The 24,006-nt window shown below is 50.0% G+C and overlaps 1 protein-coding gene across 2 annotated transcripts; it reads left to right on the forward strand.

The window, feature by feature from the left end:
- Window positions 1-44: 44 nt before the first annotated feature.
- SPATA33 (spermatogenesis associated 33) lies at window positions 45-10,407 on the forward strand. Of its 2 annotated transcripts, none has more exons than XM_007994407.3 (3): window positions 45-129; window positions 515-688; window positions 9,141-10,407. In XM_007994407.3, the coding sequence occupies exons 2-3, from the start codon at window positions 571-573 to the stop codon at window positions 9,347-9,349; spliced, it is 327 nt and encodes a 108-aa protein (XP_007992598.1). In that variant the 5' UTR covers window positions 45-129; window positions 515-570; the 3' UTR covers window positions 9,350-10,407. The 2 variants fall into 2 exon arrangements, with proteins under 2 accessions (XP_007992598.1, XP_007992597.2); XM_007994406.3 differs by having other exon boundaries at window positions 67-211.
- Window positions 10,408-24,006: the final 13,599 nt, after the last annotated feature.

Consider the following 24,006-nt stretch of genomic DNA (forward strand, 5'->3'; position numbering starts at 1 on the left):
CGCGAGAGGATGGTGGCCGGTCCCGCGAGAGGAGTGGGGCGGGGCTGCGCGGCGCGCGGTTGCCATGGTGACGCGCGCCGCGGCCGCGAGGACCTTTTGTCGGTCGTTCAGGGCTGCGCGGCCGCGGAGGTGCGGGGACCCGGGCTTGCGCCGGCGGGGGCGGTGGGCTCACCTATGGGCCTTTCCAAAAGCAAACAGAAACCCAGGAAAGGTAAAGGGGGCGCAGGCGCTGGGCTCCCCGCCTCTCCGCCCCACGGCGCGGGCCCAGGGCGGGGCTGGGCGGGGCGGCGCGAGCGCAGGCGCCGACCTTGGCCCGGGGTGAACCGTTCCTGCCGCCGAGTCCGCCACGGACGGCGCCTTAAGTGTCTTCCCGCCTGAGGCGGTTACGGAAACGGAGAGACTCGAGACTTTGAAGCCAGCTTATTCTAGACCCAAACAGGCGACTGAAGACGATGGGACCCACTGCCCTGGATTCGGTAAGTCCCGGGTCTGACGGATGATCCATATGTTTCAGGTGAGGAGCAAAAGAAGGAATCCATCTATTCGGTTCCAAAACCTAAGGATAAGTTGATGGAGAAGCATTCGCAGGAAACCAGGCAGGCAGACAGGGAGTCGGAGAAGCCTGTGGACAGCCTCCCCCCGGGGTCCGGGACAGCCAAGCACCTGTCGCCGGCAGCTTCGCAGGAAGGTAGGAGACGGCGGGAGGGAGCGAAGCGAGGTCAGCGGCTTGGAGGATCTGGGGCTGGGGTGAGGAGCCTACTTCTAAGACCTTACCGGATGGACACTAGTAGCAGGCACGCGCGCTAAAGTTGAAACTGGTTTGTTTTAGGAACTTTATGTAGGAGGTAAATATCCAGAATTCTTGGTTGAAAACATAAGTTTAATGAAAATGTAGGTCAGTTCCCGAGTGATAAGTGTGTACCAGGTGGTCGAGGGGCTGAAGCAGTGTGCGTGTGTCTCACCTGAGGTTCTCCTGGAGGGCTGGGTATCTTGGTGCCACCGGGAATCCCTCAGCCTCCACACACTGGAACAGAGCCTTGGGAGGCCGTCCCAGGCTGGAGTGTAGCTCTCCGAGGGCTGCTCGCGCAAGCACATTGTGGAGGGTGACTGAGGAGTAGAACCTGGGTGCGACAAAGGCATCCTTTATAACAGCCTAGTGTGACCAGACCTTTGGGTGTGTGTGGGGAAGATGAGGCCCTAACGGTAGGAAGAAGCTAGAATACAAAGTTTTCCATCAGTTTTACCACATGGAGCTGGAAGTGTTAAATAGTTTAAACAACGGAGATGCTGCCTGGCGCAGTGTCACACCTGTCGTCCCAGCTACTTGGCGGACCGAGGCAGGAGGATCTTTTGAGCCCAGAAGTTCAAGACCAGCTTGGGCAACATAGTGAGACCCTGTCTCTACAAAAAACAAATATTTAAAAATGAAAAACGAGGGCGGTATGATGGGGTCTGTGCCTACCAACAGGGAAGCAAGTTCCCAGGGGAGGTGGCCCCATCAGAGACCCATTGCTGTTGGCCCAGTGGGAGCCAGCGAGGCCTTGCAGTACGAATTTCAGAAGGGTCAAGCAGGCAGAACCCGCAGAGCCTGTCATCTGAGGAGATTGGGGGCCTGTGCCAGGAGGAAGTGTTTCAGTTTCATCACAAGAATGAACCACTCGGCTGGGCATGGTGGCTCACGCCTGTAATCCCAGCACTTTGGGAGACCAAGGTGGGTGGATCACTTAAGGTCAGGAGTTCAAGACCAGCCTGGCCAACATGGTAAAACCCCATCTCTACTAAAAATACAAAAATTAGCTGGACATGGTGGAATCTGCCTGTAATCCCAGCTACTCAGGAGGCTGAGGCGGAGAATTGCTTGAACCGGGACCTGGGAGGCGGAGGTAGCAGTGAGCGGGATCACGCCACTGCTGTACTCCAGCCTGGGCTATAGAGTGAGACTGTCTCAAAAAAAAAAAAATGAACCACTTGGGTCAGACAAGAAAGAGTGTCGGGAATGACTGGCCTGCTAGGCAGAGGAGCTGGGTCTGGACTGGTTCAGATAGGCTTGTGGGATCAAGAGCTGGAAGTCGGAGGCTCTGGGCCTTGGACTTGGAAGAAAGGCCTGGATTTGAATTCCCAACTTTGGAACCCCTCACTAGAGGATGGAAGTCTGCAGGAATAGCATCACATTAGGATGGCGGTTTGGAAAATGCTACCTGTCTGTCAGGGTGCTTTTAGCTGAAAGTTACAGAAAAGCTAAGTGAACACAGTTTTAACACAGGGATTTAATGTCTCACAAATGAAGGGTCAGAGGCAGGGCTTCCAGGTTGGCTTGTTAGCACAGCCGTGACATCAAGGGCTTTGCATGTCTCTTCCTGACCACTCTCAGTGTCCACAGCCCCCAGTGAGTGTACAGCCCCCACATGCAGGCAGGACTGCGTCTACTTCAAAGGCGTTGCTCCTTGCTTTATATTAGCAAGGAAACCTTTCCCAGGAAGGCTTCGCCTGCCCAGCCTCTCTAGACCACACTCAACAGTGCAGATTCTGCAGGGGCTGGAGGGAGCTGTGAAACACAGCAGTGGGCAGGACCTCTACTAGCAACGGAAGTGGGGGAAGGAGGACCGCCTGTTGGAAAGGCTCCAGCAGTGTCTGTCACACCAGAGGGTGTGGGAGGAAGGTGGACATGAAGGGAAAACAACAGAGCAAGAGTGAGGACAGAGTTTCAAGAGAGAAGATGAAGTGTGCACGCTCTCCGTGCGGTGACGGGCTGCGCGACGGTGAGGAGCAGGCTGCTGACTCCTTTGCCACACTGTGAAGGATCCTGAAGGTGGGACGCTAAGTGAGAAAAGCCAGAGGAAAGACCACTCATACTGCAATTCCCTTTACATGAAATGTCCAGAAAAGACGAACACATTGCAGAGAGAAGCAGATGAATGGTTGCTGGGCAGGAATGGGAGTCAACCACAGCTGAACACAAGGGGCCTTTGGAGGGTCACGGAAGTGGTTTAACCTGAATCTGAGCCTGGGAAGCAGTGCAGTTAGCAGTCCTGGTCCCTAAGCCCGTCCTGGGGACTTTGGAGGGTGACGGAAGTGGTTTAACCTGAATCTGAACCTGGGAAGCAGTGCAGTTAGCAGTCCTGGTCCCTAAGCCCGTCCTGGGGACTTTGGAGGGTGATGGAAGTGGTTTAACCTGAATCTGAACCTGGGAAGCAGTGCAGTTAGCAGTCCTGGTCCCTAAGCCCTTCCTACCCAGGAGCCAGACTTGTGAGTGAACAAGCCGTCAGTGATTCCAGGCTCTGGCTGGATCCTGGAGTCGTCTCAGCTTGGGGCGTGCACCTCAGGGGGAGCCAGCATCAGTGTCCAGCCCCAAGAGCCGCCCTGGACGTCTCAGTGAGTCTTTAGATGCCTGCAGCTGCCTGGGCAACCACAGGTGATACCTGTCCTGCCAAACCTGTCCTGAACCCATAAAATCCAGAGAAAAGCAAGTAGTCGTTTTAAGCTGCTGAGGCTTAGGGTAAATTACTATGGAGCAGTAGTGACCAGAACAGAAGGGCCATGATGGGGAGACAGTTTGGCCATGAGTTAATCACTGTGGCAGCTGTTGGGATATTGATATGGCTTGGCTGTGTCCTCACCCAAATCTCATTTTGATTTCCCTCATGTGGGAAGAACTGGGTGGGAAGTGATTGAATCATGGGGGCAGGTCTTTCCCATGCTGTTTTCGTGATAGTGAATAAGTCTCACGAGATCGATGGTTTTAAAAATGGCAGTTTCCTGCATAAGCGCTCTCTCTTCCCGCTGCCATCCGTGTAAGACGTGACTTGCTCCTCCTCGCCTTCCGCTGTGATTGTGAGGCCTCCCCAGCCATGTGGAACTATAAGTCCATTAAACCTTTTTCCTGAATAAATTATTCAGTCTCTGGTATGTCTTTATTAGCAGCATGAAAATGGACCAATACAGATATATTATACTGTTATCATGACTACTGCTGTATATGCTTAAATTTTTGCGTTGCAAAATTCACAAACATACAAACAGAGATCTAACACATCACAGATTTACAGTCATCTTATTCCACAGTGTTGGAAATTCTACCACAAATAAAGAACTTGGGAAAAAAGGAAGGAAATGTTAAAAGGAAACCTGAGAGACCTAGAACCTGGGCTCAGTCATTCCTGAGACAGTCAGATTGGGTATTTGGGGATGAGTCAGTGTTAATTTTCTTAGATGTGGCAGTGCTATTGTAGTTATGCTAAAACACAACCCTTATCTGATAAAGAGGTATACTGCAACATTTATGGGTAAAATCATGTCTGAAATTACTTAAAGATACTCAGGACGCTGGGCGCAGTGGCTCATGCTGTAATACTAGCAGTGTGGGAGGCCGAGGCGGGTGGATCACTTGAGGTCAGGAGTTCGCGACCAGCCTGGCCAACATGGTAAAACCCCATCTCTACAAAAAATACAAAAAAATTAGCTGGGCGTGGTGGTGTGCACCTGTAATTCCAGCTAGTTTGGAGGCTGAGGCAGGAGAATCACTTGAACCCAGGAGGCAGAGGTTGCAGTGAGCCAAGATCATCCCTGGGCGATGGAGTGAGACTCCATCTCAAAAAAAAAGATAGGAAAAAAAATGAAGAAAGAACAAGACAACAAAATACTGATTGAGGCTGAGCGCTGCTTAGGTGCAATAGAAAATATTCTGTTTTCTTGTGTGTTTGAACACTTTCTTTTTTCTTTTTTTTTTGAGATGGAGTTTTACTCTTGTTGCCCAGGCTGGAGTGCAGTGGCGCGATCTCAGCTTTCAGCTCACTGTAGCCTCTGCCACCCAAATTCAAGAGATTCTCCTGCCTCAGCCTCCCAAGTAACTGGGATTACAGGCGCCCGCCACCATCCCCAGCTAAATTTTTTTGTATTTTTAGTAGAGATGGGGTTTCGCCACATTGGCCAGGCTGGCCTTGAACTCTTGACTTCAGCTGATCCACCTGCCTCAGCCCCCCAAAGTGCTGGGATCACAGGCGTGGGCCACCGCGCCCGGCTGGTTTAAACACTTTTGTAACTTTGTTTGTTTGTTTGTTTTGAGACTTTTGCCTCCCCGGTTCAAGCAATTCTTCTGCCTCAGCTTAAGGCGCCGCCACCACGGCTGGCTAATTTTTGTATTTTTAGTAGAGATGAGGTTTCACCATATTGGACAGGCTGATCTCAAACTCCTGACCTTGTTATCTGCCCACCTCGGCCTCCCAAAGTGCCAGTATTACAGGTTTGAGCCACCGTGCCCGGCCTGTAACATTTTTATGAAGGTAGAGTATGCTTGATTGCAAGAAAATTTTGAATAAGAAGAGAAATGGAACACTTCTATGAGCTATTAAAAAATATGCTGAGTGAAAAAAGCCAATCGCAGAAGGTCACATGCTGTATGATTCCATTTCTTCTTTTTTTGAGACGGAGCCTCGCTCTGTCGCCCAGGCTGGAGTGAGCGGCGCCATCTCGGCTCACTGCAAGCTCCACCTCCCGGGTTCGCGCCATTCTCCTGCCTCAGCCTCCTGAGTAGCTGGGACTACAGGCGCCTGCCATCACACCTGGCTTATTTTTTTTTTGTATTTTTAGTAGAGACGGGGTTTCACCATGTTAGCCAGGATGGTCTTGATCTCCTGACCTCGTGATCCTCCCGCCTCGGCCTCTCAAAAGTCCTGAGATTACAGGCGTGAACCACCGCGCCTGGCCCGAAACAAAAATTTTAAATGAGGTGGGAGGATCACTTGAGTCTGGGTGGTTGGGGCTTTGTTGAGTCTTGGTCGTGCCACCACCTGCTGCTGTCACGGGAGCCTTAGGGTGTCACTTTGCTAGCCAGAAACCTCTGTGGCCGCAGCGCTTCTGCCTGGGTTTTGCTCACACCTGCTGGGCTTGTACTGTCCACTCAGCCAGCAGACTGCACTCGGCTCACACTCCTAGTCCAGATCCCACACCTGCAAATGGCGAGCCAGGTAGACAACAGTGAGCGGTGTGTGGGAGAGCAAGTGTGGGGTCCGGCCGCTGCGCACAGCCAGGCTTTAGGCCATCCCTGGCTTGAAGGTGGGGCTTCACTGAGGCCCTGCTCCTTTCTGCCCAAGAGCCTTTCTGCCTCCTGCTGCCATTAATCATGTTGTCCATGGTGTCCAGGCTGTTCGTGCTAAGGGATACCTGCAGGCTCAGGCTGAACTGCCCTCAGGTCCCCCTCACCTTTCTCCCCATGCTCGTCAGGACCTGAAGTCTGGAGGGGGATCGAGACGGCGGGGGCTGGCTTGTCAGTATTGCCTTGAGTGCATGTACACCTGGCCAGGTCATGGCAGTGCCTGGGCTTGGCCTCAACTTTGCTCTGAAATTGGAGTGGGCAGTGGGAATTGGAGCGGGCAGTGGGAGTCGGAGCGGGCGGTGGGAGTCGGAGCGGGCGATGGGAGTCGGAGCGGGCGGTGGGAGTCGGAGCGGGCGGTGGGAATTGGAGTGGGCGGTGGGAATTGGAGTGGGCGGTGAAAGTGGGGAGAGGCCAGACAGTGGGAGCAGGCACTGCTGAGCCTGCAGGGGTTGGGGGTGCTTCCTCGGCCCTGAGAGCACAGGGATGCCCAGGGCCATGGCTGTGGCTGGGTTGGGCCCCTGCCGCATCAACTCAGGAGAGGGGAGGCTCCTGCCTGTTCCTGTCTCCCGTGGGATCTGTGGAGCACGCAGCCCTGGCCACGCCTTGTCTGCTGCAGCTGGTGCCTTTGCAGTGGTTGCTCCAGGTGGGCTGTGCCTGCCCTCACTGCCTGGGTCACCGGAGTGAGACCCTGACCCCCCCCCCCCAAAAAAAAGAGAAAAAGTGGAAAATAGGCAAATGTTTTTATAAGTTTGGAATAGGGAACACCTTTCTAAGTTCATAGTCTCTTTGTGGAAATGTAAGTTGACGTAGTCTCTATAGAAAAGTTTGACAGTATTTACCAAAATTTGAAGTGAATTATACCCATTTACCCAGAAGTTCTAGTAATTTACAAATAGATAAACCCTCCAAAGAGTGTGAACACATAAATGCAAGAATGTTCACTGTAGCACTGTCTGAAAAAGATAAAAATTGGGAATAGGCTGGGCCCAGTGGCTCACACCTATCATCTCAGCACTTTGGAAACTGAGGCAGGAGGCTCCCTTAAGTCCAAAAGTTTGAGACCAGCCTGGGCAACACAAGGTGACCTCATCTCTACTGAAAAGAAAAAAAAAGTGAGCCAGTTATGGTGGTGTGGGAATAATATGGTCCCACAGGTGAGATGTGTGGTCCCAGCTACTCAGGAGGCTGAGGTAGGAGGATCACTTGGGCCTGGGAGGTCAAAACTGTAGTTTGCTATGATCACATCTACGAATAGCCACTGCACTCCTTCCTGGGCTACAGAGTGAGACCCTGTCTCTAAAAATGGAAGAAAAGGGCTGGCACAGTGGTTCATGGCTGCTGTAATCCCAGCACTTTGGGAGGGTGAGGTGGGAGAATAACTTGAGCCTGAGAGTTTGGGATCAGCCTGGGCAACATGGCAAAACCCTGAGTGTACAAAAAATTTTAAAATTAGCTGGGTGTGGTGGTGCATGCTGGTGGTCCCAGCTACTTGGAAGGCTGAAGTGGGAGGATCATTTGAGCCCAGGAAGTTGAGGCTTCAGTGAGTCATGACCACGCCACTGCATTTCAGCCTGGGCCACAGACCAAGATTCTGTCTCAGAAAAAGAGAAAGGGACATCTCTCAGTGCTTAATGCAGCTGTGGGTCATTCGGCAGCTGACACAGATGAGGCTCTGTAACAGCACCGCAGGCAAAGGGAGAGGCCGACGCCTGAATACCCCATCAGACGAGCCTTGGGCAGGCGACTTGGCCTCTCCACCTTCCCCATCTGGTTAGCCTTGGGCAGGCGAGTTGGCCTCTGTGGCTCCCCGGTCTGACGAGCCTTGGGCAGGTGGCTTGGCTTGTCTGTGCCTCCCTTTTGTCTGTGAAATGTGGGTTGTCAGAGACTATAGCAGAAGCTGCCGTGTGTCATTTTTCACTGTTGTAGGGCTCAGAACAGGTACACGATAAAAGCCAGCACTGTCGGCCAGACGTGGTGGCTCACACCTGTAATCCCAGCACTTTGGGAGGCCGAGGCGGTGGATCACCTGAGGTCGGGAGTTTGAGACCAGCCTGGCCAACGTGGAGAAATCCCATCTCTACTAATAATACAAAAATTACCTGGACGTGGTGGCGGGAGCCTGTAGTCCCAGCTGCTCGGGAGGCTGAGGCAGGAGAATCACTTGAACCCGGGAGGCAGAGGTTGCAGTGAGCCGAGATCACACCACTGCACTCCAACCTGGGTGACAGAGGCGAGACTCTGTCTCAAAAACTAGTAATAATAAAATAATAAACCGGCACTGCCATTGCCAGCTGTCCATCCTACCTTGCTTCCAGGTTCGTGAGCTCTCAAGTGTCCCCACCAAGCTGTAGAACAACATACCCACTGTAGTTATGTTTCTGTGAAAAGGTGACTGTGAGTCTTGTAACCCTGCACCACACATATGTGTGCAGAGAGAGCGAGCTCCGTCCTGCCCTCCCAGAAGTCCGTAGCATGACAGTCCAGGAAGGGGGCGGGTGGCCGGCCAGGAGAGCAGCCGGCGAAGGAGCACTTCTGCTTCGTACTTGGCAGTGCTTGGCATTTCAAAGGTCTCAGGCGTTCCTTGTAACCTTAACAAGTTTAAGAAAATGTGAGCAACATCAGAAATGTCCATTTCTAGAACATTCTAATGAATAAAGTTCTGGACAGAGGGCTTTACCAGAATTAGAAAGCTTTGAAGTGGAAATGATGTCTCTGAACCTGGAGCTCTGAGGCGGCCCCTGCCGGGACGTGTGCCCTCTCTCCTTCTGGTGCCGGTCGCCCTGACGCCGCCCTGACGCCATCCTGCCGCGGACGGTGGAAGTGTTTCTCCCGTTTTCTTCCCTGAAAAAGGGTGTCCAGCATCAGCAACCCTCATGGCTGAGTTGCAAATCCATGAAGCCCTGGAATGTTCATGGACAGTTTTGATCACTTTTGGACTCACCCATTTCTTCTGCTAACCATACATCTAATTTCTTTCCTCTGAGCAATGGCAGGAAGTGGAAGGAGCTTTCCACACATCTACTAAATGCCTGGATGTTTTTTCCTCTAGAGAAACGTGATGTAAAGCAAAAGTCCAGCAGGAAGAAAGTGGTCATTCCACAGATCATCATCACGCGAGCGTCAAATGAGACGCTCACCAGCTGCAGTTCCAGCAGGAGTGACCAGAGAACCATTCGGGAGCAGGAGGACTGGGGCCCCTACCGGCGGCACAGGAACCCCAGCACAGCAGATGCCTACAGTTCACATCTCAAAGAATAAACAAGCACCCTTGCATGGCATTTGTTACTCCCTGCAATAGGCGTCTCAGGAAGGGCCGCCCCACCCTGTGAGAAGCCAAGGCTCCTTCTCCAGCGATCTCGGGGAGGGTGGCACCAGGGCCGCCCCACCCTGTGAGAAACTAAGGCCCCTCCTCCAATGATCTCGGGGAGGGTGGCACCAGGGCCGCCCCACCCTGTGAGAAACTAAGGCCCCTTCTCCAATGATCTCGGGGAGGGTGGCACCAGGGCCGCCCCACCCTGTGAGAAACTAAGGCCCCTTCTCCAGTGATCTCAGGGAGGGTGGCACCAGGGCCGCCCCACCCTGTGAGAAACTAAGGCCCCTCCTCCAGTGATCTCGGGGAGGGTGGCACCAGGGCCGCCCCACCCTGTGAGAAACTAAGGCCCCTTCTCCAGTGATCTCGGGGAGGGTGGCACCAGGGCCGCCCCACCCTGTGAGAAACTAAGGCCCCTTCTCCAGTGATCTCGGGGAGGGTGGCACCAGGCCCGCCCCACCTTGGAGAAGCTGCGGCCCCTTCTCCAGTGCCGTTTGGTCCTGCCTTCCCCAAAGCTGCTTACAGCTCGGTCGAGGCAAGAGTGACTGGCTCAGAGAGCGAGCTTTGTGGTGATAAATGAATAAATTAGTATGTTCATGTTGGAAGTGGCTGGCTGTGCAGAGTGATGGACAGCAGATGGCATCTTACGTTCTGATTCACGGTGGACAGTTAAAACACTTGCCTTTGTTTGGCCGGGCGCGGTGGCTCACGCCTGTAATCCCAGCACTTTGGGAGGCTGAGGCAGGCGGATCACAAGGTCAGGAGATCGAGACCACGGTGAAACCCTGTCTCTACTAAAAATACAAAAAACTAGCCGGGCGCGGTGGCGGGCGCCTGTAGTCCCAGCTACTCAGGAGGCTGAGGCAGGAGAATGGCGTGAACCCGGGAGGCGGAGCTTGCAGTGAGCCGAGATCGCGCCACTGCACTCCAGCCTGGGCAACAGAGCGAGACTCTGTCTCAAAAAAAAAAAAAAGCAAAAAAACCTTGCCTTTGTTTCAGGAGACAATGTGAATACTTGGAAGTTATAGGTGAATAAGATGCCCCCAAACTTGAGGAAAAGGTCAGATTCTAAGAGCTAAACATTCAGATGTAATGCTCCAGAACAAAGAGGTACAAAGTCGACTAACGGGCCCCAGGGCTCCTTGCTTGACTGTAGTCTGACTCAGCTTATTAAAAGGCCCTAAAGAAGAATGTGGAATGTGTGCTGGGGGCATGGGATAGCCATAGCACTGAGACTTTGGAAGTGGCCTTGCCAGCGCTGTCCTGTCTTTCTGGCCCACAGATGAGGGCTCCTGAGTGTGGAAGGCCGTGGAAGGGACCTGAGTACAACGGCATGAGACAAGTTATCAGGTGGCTGCACCCTCTCCAGCAACCCTCAGCTCAGGCTAGACTTCCCCTGTGTTGAGAAGGCTCTGCCCTGTCTGGAAGCCTGATGTGTTTAGTGACAGTGTGGTCGCTTTATTAGTTTCCAGTCTGGCCAACAAGCTTCCCATGCAATCTCCCGTTGGCTTGTTTCAGTGGCCAGCGGAGAGTCCTGGACACAGACTTCTCAGGTGCCAGCGGGAGGGAGCCTGCTGCCTGCCACGCACGTACAATTTCTAATCCATACAGGTCTGTGTAGTGTATACACACATACACAGAGCCTTAGGAATTGGGAAAGGCCAGTCAAAACCTGGAACGCTAATTTCACTCTGCCACAAGAAAAAAAATAAGCTGAAAGATGAGTCACGCAAGAAACTGCTTCCTTTTTGTTCCTAAGCAGAGAGCTACAAATAACAAGTTAAAGTTTCTCCACAGGTAGCTACTCTTTGTTCACCTTGTGTGAAGTGCCCATGTTTTTTTTTTAATACTTTAAGTTCTACAGTACATGTGTACAACTGCAGGTTTGTTACATATATATACATGTGCCATGTTGGTGTGCTGCACCCATTAACTAATTTACATTAGGTGTTTCTCCTAATGCTATCCTTCCCCCTCCCCTCACCCCACAACAGGCCCCGGTGTGTGATATTCCCCTTCCTGTGTCCAGGTGATCTCATTGTTCAGTTCCCACCTATGAGGGAGAATATGTGGTGTTTGGTTTTCTGTCCTTGCGATAGTTTGCTGACAATGATGGTTTCCAGCTTCATCCATGTCCCTACAAAGAACACGAACTCATCCTTTTTTATGACTGCATAGTGTTCTGTGGTGTATATGTGCCACGTTTTTTTAATCCAGTCTATCATTGATGGGCATTTGGGTTGGTTCCAACATGGAGAAACCCCATCTCTACTAATACTACAAAAATTAGCTGGGCGTGGTGGTGGGAGCCTGTAATCCCAGCTGCTTGGGAGGCTGAGGCAGGAGAATCTTGAACCCGGGAGGCGGAGGTTGTAGTGAGCCAAGAACACAGCACTGCACTCCAGCCTGGGTGACAGAGCGATACTCCATCTCAAAACCTAATAGTAATAAACCAGCACTGCCATTGTGTAGTATACACACACATACACAGTCTTTGCTATTGTGAATAGTGCTGCAATAAACATACGTGTGCATGTGTCTTTATAGCAGCATGACTTATAATCCTTTGGGTATATACCCAGTAATGGGACGGCTGGGTCAAATGGTATTTCTAGTTCTAGATCCTTGAGGAATCGCCACACTGTCTTCCACAATGGTTGAACTAGTTTACAGTCCCACCAACAGTGTAAAAGTGTTCCTGTTTCTCCACATCCTCTCCAGCACCTGTTGTTTCCTGACTTTTTAGTGACTGCCATTCTAACTGGTGTGAGATGGTATCTCACTGTGGTTTTGATTTGCATTTCTCTGATGGCCAGTGATGATGAGCATTTTTTCTTTTTTTTTTTTTTTTTTTTTTTTTTTTTTTTTTTTTTTGAGACGGAGTCTCGCTCTGTCGCCCAGGCTGGAGTGCAGTGGCGCAATCTCGGCTCACTGCAAGCTCCGCCTCCCGGGTTCACGCCATTCTCCTGCCTCAGCCTCCCAAGTAGCTGGGACTACAGGCGCCCGCCACTGCGCCCGGCTAATTTTTAGCTATTTTTTAGTAGAGACGGGGTTTCACCATGGTCTCGATCTCCTGACCTTGTGATCCGCCCGCCTCGGCCTCCCAAAGTGCTGGGATTACAGGTGTGAGCCACCGCGCCCGGCGATGAGCATTTTTTCATGTGTCTGTTGGCTGCATAAATGTCTTCTTTTGAGAAGTGTCTGTTCATATCCTTCACCCACTCCATCAAAAAGTGGGTGAAGTGCCAATTTACTGAGCATGAGACAAATACATAATTGACTCCTTTTGTCTTGTGACACGTGGATTCAAGGATGTACCATGCCCTCCCTCCTTCCCCTCCAGCCCCTTTAAACACTGAAGCCCTCAGCATCATCTTTGGAGGAAGGTACAGACTTGGCTCTCATGCACACGTCCTTAACCTTGGCCAAATAACCCTCTAAGGTGACTGAGTGCTGTCTCAGATACTTGTTGGCTTAACGAGTTGGCGACCATGCAGGGACTCGGAGTGGAGGTGGCCCCGCCCTTTGACAGAGTTTCTGCTGGTGCTTAGGACCAGTCTGGGCTTTCTTTATTGCTCAGGACAATAGGACAATTGGCTGAGATTGGGGGCCCCGCCACCCTCCAGAGAATCTCTGATCTCCCAAAACTTGGTTGAGGTCTGAGGTTTATTTTGCGTACAACGCCTTTTCCTTTTCTGGTGTTTCACTTGCTTCCAACAAAGAAGGCGAGTTTCCTGCTTCTGTAGTGATGGGGAGCAGGAGAGTTCCCTGGAGTTTCAGCTCGGAAACAACTCGAGTTTTTCCTGATTCCAGGATGGCAGAGAGCAGTCTAAAGCCGGGCCCCGTTCCTAGGTACGTAGCAGAATTGGGGTTCTGTCTAGGAAGTCCTCAATGACTAAAGCCAAGATGAACAACTGGCTGGTCTTAATTTCTTACTATTAGTATGCTCAGTAAATGTATACATTGTGGGATTGTTTGTTTTGCTTAACTGCTTTTTGTTTATTTGTTTCTGTGTTTGCTATTTTTGCTGTTTCAGTCTTTTTCCCATTGGATTTGACGAACTCTGTTAGACTTGGTCAGATCTGAAGGAAACTTCCAAATTATGGGAAACAAGGCCTCTGAATTAACTGAATTCCCACAGCTGGGAAATAGGAAAAATAAAAAGCCAGAAAAAGGGAAAACGAGATTTTGACTACCTGATGGGCTTTATTTGCATAACAAGGCCACCTTTTCCCAGCCAAGCCCGAAGAGTAAGTGCCATCACCTCATGCTGCAGTTCCGTGGGGAGAGTGGGCCGTTTTTCCACCAGGACAGCCCAGGCTTGCTTCCTACACCGTTTCTGGTTTGAAATTTGTGTTACTTTTGAAATATCAGCAGTTTGTCCCGGCTGAAATAAGGTAGTGAGATTTAAAGATTTAAAAGGATTTTTTTTTTTTTTTATTGAGACGGAGTCTCACTCTGTTGCCCAGGCTGGAGTGCAGTGGCGTGATCTCAGCTCACTGCAACCTCTGCCGCCCAGGTTCACGCCATTCTCCTGCCTCAGCCTCCCAAGTAGTTGGGACTACAGGCGCTACCCACTGCACCTGGCTAATTTTTGTATTTTTAGTAGAGACGGGGTTTCACCATCTTGACCAGGCTGGTCATGAACTCCTAACCTCGTGATCCACCCTCCTCGGCCTCCCAAACTGCTGGGATTACAGGCATGAGCCACTGTGCCCAGCCAAGAGGATTTTTAAAAGGGTTTAATGGTCAAAAGTAAACTTAACTAAAACCTCATATCCGACATATTAGCTTAATGAGGTCCATATGCCACATACACATATACAGACCCCTGTGGAGAAGAGAAGGCACAAGACTCCTTTTTGGGGAGAAAGTTCTGTTTTTCTTACGGAACCCCAAGAGTGGAAACAGACACGTTCCTCTCAGATCTTAAATTGCTTGCTATTGTATTGTGTTACCTCGTTTTTTTTTTTTTTTTTTAACTAAAATAGTTGACACAGGACTTTTTGGGGTTCTGCTTCTCCAGCTGGAGGCCTGTGTGGCCAGTGGTGCTCCTACCTGGGTCTCGCTGGGCTCCAGCTTGCCACTGGAGGTACCCCGCCCACCTAGCCCGGCCATGGGATCTGCGCTCAGCCCGTGACTGGACTGCGCTTGCCACAACCTGCTTCTGCCTTGGGCACTGGTGTCTGGAGAGGGGGAACGTGGAGATGCTGGGAGCCGCAGAGCCAAGGATGCCGCGCTTCATTGTTCCCGCTGCCTGCGGTCTGGTCAGTGGGGTGTGTTACGGTGTCACCCCCCCTTTTTTTTTTGAGACAGAGTCTCACTCTGTCGCTAGGCCAGAGTGCAGTGGCACAGTCTTGGCTCACTGCATCCTCCGCCTCCTGGGTTCAAGCGATTCTCCTACCTCAGCCTCCTGAGTAACTGGGACTACAGGTGCGTTGCCACCACGCCCAGCTAATTTTTTTTTGGACAGAGTTTCGCTCTTGTTGCCCAGGCTGGAGTGCAATGGCGTGATCTTGGCTCACCGCAACCTCCGCCTCCCAAGTTCAAGCAATTCTCCTGCCTCAGCCTCCCGAGTAGCTGGAATTACAGGCGTGCGCCACCACGCCTGGCCGATTTTTTGTATTTTTAGTAGAGACGGGGTTTTACCATGTTGGCCAGGATGGTCTTGATCTCTTGACCTCATGATCCGCCCACCTCAGCCTCCCAAAGTGCTGGGATTACAGGCGTGAGCCACCGCACCCAGCCATCACCCTCCTTTTGTATCTGTGATTCAGCAAGTCCCAAATTCTTCTCGCGTGTCCAAGAAAAATGAAGTTATGCAGACAACCGGAGGGTGAGCAGGACAGAGTTTTGTTGAGCAACAGAACAGTTCTCAGTGGAGAGGGGAACTGAAGTGGGCAGCCCCCTACTCAAAGTTGGGTAGGCCCCTACTGAAGTCCCCCACCATGCACAGCTTATAATTTTATGTTTGACTTGGCATTTTTTTTTTTTTCCTGAGAAGGAGTCTTGCTCTGTCACCCAGGCCACAATGCGGTGGTGCAATCTCGGCTCACTGCAACCTCCGCCTCCCGGGTTCAAGCAATTCTCCTGCCTCAGACTCCTGAGTAGCTGGGATTACAGGTGCCCACCACACCTGGCTAATTTTTGTATTTTTAATAGAGACAAGGTTTCACCATGTTAGTCAAGCTGGTCTTGAACTCCTGGCTTCAGGATCCGCCTGCCTCGGCCTCCCGAAGTCCTGGGATTACAGGTGGCATTCATTTTTGATGTTCCTCTAGCACACTCAGACTCTCCCTCTGTATTTCGAGATGTAGATTTTGCTGATTTTTCCCCTAAGAGCTCTTCCTTTGGTGAATTTAGGGCTATCAAGCTGAAAATTGCCTAGGACAATGAAACAGGTTATCAAGAAATTGGAAGTTTAGGCCAGGTACAGTGGCTCAGGCCTGTAATCCCAGCACTTTGGGAGGCTGAGGCGGGTGGATCACAAGGTCAGGAGTTCCAGACCAGCCTGGCCAACATGGTGAAACCCTGTCACTACTAAAAATACAAAAATTAGCAGCCAGGCGCGGTGGCTCACGCCTGTAATCTCAGCACACTGGGAGGCCGAGGTGGGTGGATCACTTGAGGTCTGGAGCTCCAGACCAGCCTGGCCAAGATGGTGAAACCCTGTCTCCACTAAAAATACAAAAATTAGCCGAGTGGGCCGGGCGCGGTGGCTCAAGCTTGTAATCCCAGCACTTTGAGATCGAGACCATCCTGGCTAACACGGTGAAACCCCGTCTCTACTAAGAAATACAAAAAACAAGCCGGGCGCGGCGGCGGGCACCTATAGTCCCAGCTACTAGGGAGGCTGAGGCAGGAGAATGGCGTGAACCCGGGAGGCAGAGCTTGCAGTGAGCTGAGATCCAGCCACTGCACTCCAGCCTGGGCGACAGAGCGAGACTCCGTCTCAAAAAAAAAAAAAAAAAAATTAGCCGAGTGTGGTGGCGGGTGCCTGTAATCCCAGCTGCCCAGGAGGCTGAGGCAGGAGAATCTCTTGAACCCAAGAAGTGGAGGTTGCAGTGAGCTGAGATTATGCCACTGCACTCCAGCCTGGGTGACAGAGTAAGACTCCATCTCAAAAAAAAAAAAAAAAAAAAAAAGATTGAAAGAAAGAAAGAAATTAGAAGTTTAAAATAGTAAGAACAAAAGGGTCTTAGGCATCTTCTGTGTGTCTAATACAACTGTGAATCTATGAGTCATGTGTACAATGTTTCACTACCAAAAATATATAAAAGGGTTTTAATTAATTCAGTTAAAGGAAAAAAAGCACTTCAATACTGTATCAGGAAAATACAAACTTTTTTTGAGGCAGAGTCTCGCTCTGTCACCCAGGCTGGAGTGCAGTGGCGCAGTCTCTGCTCACTGCAAACTCGGCCGCCCGGGTTCATGCCATTCTCCATTTTTTTTTTTTTTTTTGAGATGGAGTTTCGCTGCCGCCCAGGCTGGAGTGCAGTGGCGCGATCTCAGCTCACTGCAAGCTCCGCCTCCCGGGTTCACGCCATTCTCCTGCCTCAGCTTCCTGAGTAGCTGGGACTACAGGCGCCCGCCACCTCGCCCGGCTAGTTTTTTGAATTTTTTAGTAGAGACAGGGTTTCACTGTGTTAGCCAGGATGATCTCGATCTCCTGACCTCGTGATCCGCCCGTCTTGGCCTCCCAAAGTGCTGGGATTACAGGTGTGAGCCACCGCGCCCGGCCTATCACAGTTTTCTTAGGTAATCTAGGTGAACTATTTTTAAAGTTAATCAGGTAAATATAATGGAATATATACTTGTAAATAAGCTTGTAATAATTTCAAATCAAAAGTTATATTAAATAATAGACACCCATTAAATGTCTAGGTCATTTCTTTTTTTTTTTTTTTTTTTGAGACGGAGTCTCGCTCTGTCGCCCAGGCTGGAGTGCAGTGGCCGGATCTCAGCTCACTGCAAGCTCCGCCTCCCGGGTTCACGCCATTCTCCTGCCTCAGCCTCCCGAGTAGCTGGGAGTCCAGGCGCCCGCCACCTCGCCCGGCTAGTTTTTTTGTATTTTTTTAGTAGAGACGGGGTTTCACCGGGTTAGCCAGGATGGTCTCGATCTCCTGACCTCGTGATCGCGATCCGCCTGTCTCGGCCTCCCAAAGTGCTGGGATTACAGGCTTGAGCCACCGCGCCCGGCCTGTCTAGGTCATTTCTAATTTTCCTTAAAAACAATTATATTTTAGGAAAAAATGTTTCTTAAAAAATGTTCTTATGAAAAGGAAACAGGCCAGGCGCAGTGGTTCAAGCCTGTAATCTCAGCAGGTTGGGAGGCCGAGGCAGGTGGATCACTTGAGTTCAGGAGTTCCAGATCAGCCTGGCCAACATGACGAAACCCCACGTCTACTAAAAATACAGAAATTGGCCGGGCGCGGTGGCTCAAGCCTGTAATCCCAGCACTTTGGGAGGCCGAGACGGGTGGATCACAAGGTCAGGAGATCGAGACCATCCTGGCTAACCCGGTGAAACCCCGTCTCTACTAAAAAATACAAAAAACTAGCTGGGCGCGGTGGCGAGCGCCTGTAGTCCCAGCTACTCGGGAGGCTGAGACAGGAGAATGGCGTGAACCCAGGAGGCGGAGCTTGCAGTGAGCTGAGATCCGGCCACTGCACTCCAGCCTGGGCGACAGAGCGAGACTCCGCCTCAAAAAAAAAAAAAAAAAAAATACAGAAATTATCCAGGCCTGGGGACATGCCTGTAATTACACGCCTGGAATCCTAGTAGTACTTTGGGAGGCCAAGCTGGGTGGATTGCTTGAGCACAGGAGTTTGAGACCAGCCTGGGCAACATAGTGAGTTGTCTTTAAAAAACAAATATATGGCCGGGCGCGGTGGCTCACGCCTGTAATCCTAGCACTTTGGGAGGCCGAGGCAGGTGGATCACGAGGTCAGGAGATTGAGACCATCCTGGCTAACATGGTGAAACCCCATCTACTGAAAATACAAAAAACTAGCCGGGCGCGGTGGCGGGCGCCTGTAGTCCCAGCTACTCAGGAGGCTGAGGCAGGAGAATGGCAAGAACCCAGGAGGCGGAGCTTGCAGTGAGCAGAGACTGTGCCACTGCACTCCAGCCTGGGTGACAGAGCGAGACTGTCTCAAAAAAAAATTTAAAAAAAAAATTACAGATGTAAAGGTAGTTATAAGGAGGCATTTTTAGTAGGAAAAGTTAAAAGGAAAATAATTTCATATGGGAAAGAATCTTGTATGCTTAATTTTTATTCTAAAATGGCTGGTTATTTTGGAAAGAGGGATGCTCAGGATAAAACAGGAAGACCAAGTATATTATAAATGGTTTGTGTAAGTTGTGATAAAGTTTGTAAAAAGATTTGTATATACACATATATGTATATTTTAGACGGAGTCTCACCCTGTTGTCTGGGCTGGAGTGCAGTGGTGCAATCTTGGCTCACTGCAAGCTTTGCTTCCTGGGTTCATGCCATTCTCCTGCCTCAGCCTCCTGAGTAGCTGGGACTATAGGTGCCCGCCACCACAACTGGCTAATTTTTTGTATTTTTAGTAGAGACGGGGTTTCTCCATGTTGGCCAGGCTGGTCTTGAACTGCTGACCTCAGGTGATCCACCCACCTTGGCCTTCCAAAGTGCTAAGATTACAGGTGTGAGCCACCACGCCCAGCGTTACAAATTTTTTAATTTTTTCTTTTTTTTTTTTTTTTTTTTTGGAGACGGAGTCTCGCTCTGTCTCCCAGGCTGGAGTGCTGTGGCCGGATCTCAGCTCACTGCAAGCTCCGCCTCCCGGGTTCCCGCCATTCTCCTGCCTCAGCCTCCCGAGTAGCTGGGACTACAGGCGCCCGCCACCTCGCCCGGCTAGTTTTTTTTTTTTTGTATTTTTTAGTAGAGACAGGGTTTCACCGTGTTAGCCAGGATGGTCTCGATCTCCTGACCTTGTGATCCGCCCGTCTTGGCCTCCCAAAGTGCTGGGATTACAGGCTTGAGCCACCGCGCCCGGCAATTTTTTCTTATTTTTACTTTTTTAGATAGAGTCTCGTTCTGTCACCCAGGCTGAAGTGCAGTGGTGTGATCTCGGCTCACTGCAACCTCCACCTCCCGGGTTCAAGCGATTCTCCTGGCTTAGCCTCCCAAGTAGCTGGGATCACAGATGCACACCACCATGCCTGGCTACTTTTTGTATTTTTAGTAGAGACGAGGTTTTGTCATGTTGGTCAGGCTGGTCTAGAACTCCTGACCTCAAGTGATCCGACTGCCTTGGCCTCCCAAAGTGCTGGGATTACAGGCGTCAGCCACCACGCCTGGCCTGAAAATTATACCTTATGGTCACGATGATTACAATTTAATAGATTTGTTTATAAAAGTTTAGAGATTTAATTGACCTTATGCTGTCTTTATCATTTGAGAAATTCCCTCAAAGAATAAAGGTTTCTACATTTTTTTTTTTAAAATCTTTTGAGTTATCTCAGCACCATAAGAAAGGTAAAAACAGGAAAAAAAAATAAGAAAATAAAAGAAATCTGTGAGTTACCACTGTTGCTAAGTGACTTATTTTACAGTGTCCTGTGATCCTATTTAGTGATTGATAGCAACTGTTTTAAACTTTTTATATTTGACAACTTTCCAAAATCAAATTCTTTATTCAGTCCTCATTAATTTTTATTTTTCTTTTTTTTGTGATGGAGTCTCACTCTGTTGCCCTGGCTGTAGTGCAGTGGTGTGATCTCGGCTCACTGCAACCTCCACCTCCCGGGTTCACGCCATTCTCCTGCCTCAGCCTCCTGAGCAGCTGGGACTACAGGTGCCTGCCACCACACCCAGCTAATTTTTATTTATTTTTTCTTTTTGAGACAGAGTCTTGCTGTGTCGCCCAGGCTGGAGTGCAGTGGCAAGATCTCAGCTCACTTGAACTTCCGCCTCCCGGGTTCACGCCATTCTCCTGTCAGCCTCCCGAGTAGCTGGGACTACAGGCGCCCACTACCACGCCTGGTTAATTTTTGTGTATATTTTAGTAGAGACAGGGATTCACTGTGTTAGCCAGGATGGTCTTGATCTCATGACCTTGTGATCCATCCGCCTCAGCCTCCCAAAGTGCTGGGATTACAGGCGTGAGCCACCGTGCCTGGCAATTTTTTGATATTACGTCCCCTGATGTCCAAAAAGAGATATGTGGCTTATTTGGTATAATGAAATCATACAGGAAGCATTTTTAAATGTGAAATGGTGTTTTTCTTGGGATTATATTTATAAATGTGTTGTTAGTGTGTGTTCCAAAATTGTATGTCTGTGATTCTGATATGTCTTAGTATATGGGATTAGCAGTAGTTATGATTATTATGTAAAATTATTGTGTGCCACATAAGGAACCAAATTTGCTTGCCAATTATGTCTTTTTTTTTTTTTTTTTTTTTTTTTTTTTTCTGAGACAGAGTCTTGCTCTATGGCCCAGGCTGGAGTGCAGTGATGCAATCTTGGCTCACTGCAACCTCTGCCTCCTGGATTCAAGCGATTCTTGTACCTCAGCCTCCAGAGTAGTTGGACTGCAGGTGCATGCTACCATGGCCAGCTAATTTTTGTATTTTTAGTAGAGACAGATTTTTTTTTTGAAACAGAGTTTTGCTTTTGTTGCCCAGGCTTGGAGTGCAATGGCACGATCTCGGCTCACTGCAACCTCCACCTTCTGGGTTCAAGCAGTTCTCCTGCCTCAGCCTCTCAAGTAGCTGGGATTACAGGCATGCCCCACCATGCCTGGCTAATTTTGTATTTGTTTAGTAGAGACAGGGTTTCACCATGTTGATGAGGCTGGTCTTGAACTCCTGACCTAAAGTGATCCACCCACCTCAGCCTCCCAGAGTGCTGGGATTATAGGTGTGAGCCACCGTGCCCAGCCAAGACAGGGTTTTGCCATGTTAGCCAGGGTGGTCTCAAACTCCTGACCTCAAGTTATCTGCCCGCCTTGGCCTCCCAAAGTGCTGGGATTACAGGCATGAGCCACTGTGCCCGGCCTCAATTATGTCTTTAACTGTGGCTAAGATTTTGTCATCCACAATTGTTGTTTTACTTTGATCCTTTTATGGGGCGGTTTATAGTCAGCTATAGAACTCCAAGGTACTCTTCAATATAAGTTTCTGATCACTTTAGAGATTGTGCCATTAGAATAGAGCGAAAAACTTCCAAGACTCTCATTGACAGCTGCTATATTCATGAGGATTGTTCATCCAGTATTGGGCAAAAAGAGTTAATTTTGACCGGGCGCGGTGGCTCAAGCCTGTAATCCCAGCACTTAGGGAGGCCGAGACGGGCGGATCACGAGGTCAGGAGATCGAGACCATCCTGGCTAACACGGTGAAACCCCGTCTCTACTAAAAATACAAAAAAACTAGCCGGGCGAGGTGGCGGGCGCCTGTAGTCCCAGCTACTCCGGAGGCTGAGGCAGGAGAATGGCGTGAACCCGGGAGGCGGAGCTTGCAGTGAGCTGAGATCCGGCCACTGCACTCCAGACCGGGCTACAGAGCAAGACTCCGTCTCAAAAAAAAAAAAAAAAAAAAAAAAAAAAAAAAAGTTAATTTTATGGACTAAACTAATATAAGACTGAAATAATCTTTTTACATTTTTGCTTAAAACATTACTGATCCTTTCTGTTCTTTCAGAACCAAGAAAACTTTTTTAACTTTGAGCTATTTGCAGCTTTTAGCAATTGAGTAAAGTACACTCCTGTGAGAAAAATTTGGAACATATATATATATATTTTTTTTATTTTGCTTGAGTAGCATCTCTTTCTGATTTCTCCAAAAATTGGGAACTATTTGTGAGCACTATTTAAAAAAAAAAAAAAAAGTTTTCCTCTCCCTTCCCCTATCTGTATTCTAATGTCAATAGAATTATGTGCACAAGTGCAGTACCATCTGTTTTCTCTTGTAATAGGACATAATTAGAGACCCTGCATATTTTACCAAGGCTTTGACTGGAATGGTATGCTTTCAAATATAAATGGACTGCTTTAAGCAATCCAAGTTGACTTATAGAGCCCATAAGAGCCCTTGGGAAAACTGGCTTCATATGGCTTCATACTGTATCCACCCGGCGGGTTCTTCTTATCCAGATGGAGTCAGTTGATCAAGGTAGGGAAACTGCAATAGAGAAAGGGTTTGATTCACACGGACAAGTGATTATTACTGAAATCAGTCTCCCCAAGAACTCAGGGACTGGGGTTTTCCAAAGGTCGTTTGGGGGAAGGGGTAGGGTAGCTAGGCAGTGGTGCTTGCTGCTGACTGGTTGGGGGGGTGCCATCGTAGGGTGAGACAGGACCCTCCTTTGCTGAGTCACTTCTGGGTGGGACTCCAGGAGTAGTTGGCAGGTCCAGGTGAAGCCATCATCAGCCAGTGGGTCCTGTTGGAACCGTAGGTACGAGACATGCAAAAAACCCTTGAGAGATATTGCAAAAGGCCAGTCTTAGGTTCCAATAGCATTGTGATCTGCAGGACCTCTGGAATAATGGCTGACAATTGTTGATGTCTACATCTTAGCAGAATTCAGGCTCCTTTCCTCTCCCCAGCCTGGTGGCCCCTCATTAGTTTTACAAATACAGTTGAGTTTTGGGGAGGGGCTATTATCATTTAAACTATAAACATCTCCCAAAGTTAGCCCAAGAATAACTGAAGGCAGCTTGAAAGCTAAAGGTCAAAGGGGGTTTGGCTAGATCAGATCTTCCCCAACTGGGATAATTTTCTCAATGATATAATTTTTGTGCCCAGTCACAACACCCCCCATTTTCTTATTTCTTTTTTTCTTTTTTCTTTTTTTTTTTTTGAGACAGAGTCTCGCTCTGTGGCCCAGGCTGGAGTGCAGTGACCGGATCTCAGCTCACTGCAAGCTCCGACTCCCGGGTTCACGCCATTCTCCTCCCTCAGCCTCCCGAGTAGCTGGGACTATAGGCGCCCGCCACCACGCCCGGCTAATATTTTGTATTTTTTAGTAGAGATGGGGTTTCACCGTGTTAGCCAGGATGGTCTTGATCTCCTGACCTCGTGATCCGCCCATCTCGGCCTCCCAAAGTGCTGGGATTACAGGCTTGAGCCACCGCGCCCGGCCTCTTTTTTTCTTTTTTGAGACGGAGTCTCTCTCTGTTGCCCAGGCTGGAGTGCAGTGGCGCAATCTCAGTTCACTGCAAGCTCCGCCTCCCGGGTTCATGCCATTCTCCTGCCTCAGCCTCCCAAGTAGCTGGGACTACAGGCACCTGCCACCATGCCTGGCTAATTTTTTGTATTTTTAGTAGAGACGGGGTTTCACTGTGTTAGCCAGGATGGTCCCAATCTCCTGACCTCATGATCTGCCCGCCTTGGCCTCCCAAAGTGTTGGGATTACAGGCGTGAGCCACCGTGCCCGGCCAACACCCCCATTTTCTATACCACACTGAACTCCCCCATTTTCTACATGCTGATCAAAACCAATCTGAATGGAGTCTAGGTCTGGCTGTGGGCTGTTGGGAACAGGGCCCCAAACCTGGCCATAAACTGGCCCCAAAAGTGGCCATAAACAAAATCACAAAATCTCTGCAGCACTGTGACACGCTCGTGATGG

The sequence above is a fragment of the Chlorocebus sabaeus genome, chromosome 5, assembly GCF_047675955.1.
Source record: "Chlorocebus sabaeus isolate Y175 chromosome 5, mChlSab1.0.hap1, whole genome shotgun sequence".
Taxonomy (NCBI): Eukaryota; Metazoa; Chordata; class Mammalia; order Primates; family Cercopithecidae; genus Chlorocebus; species Chlorocebus sabaeus.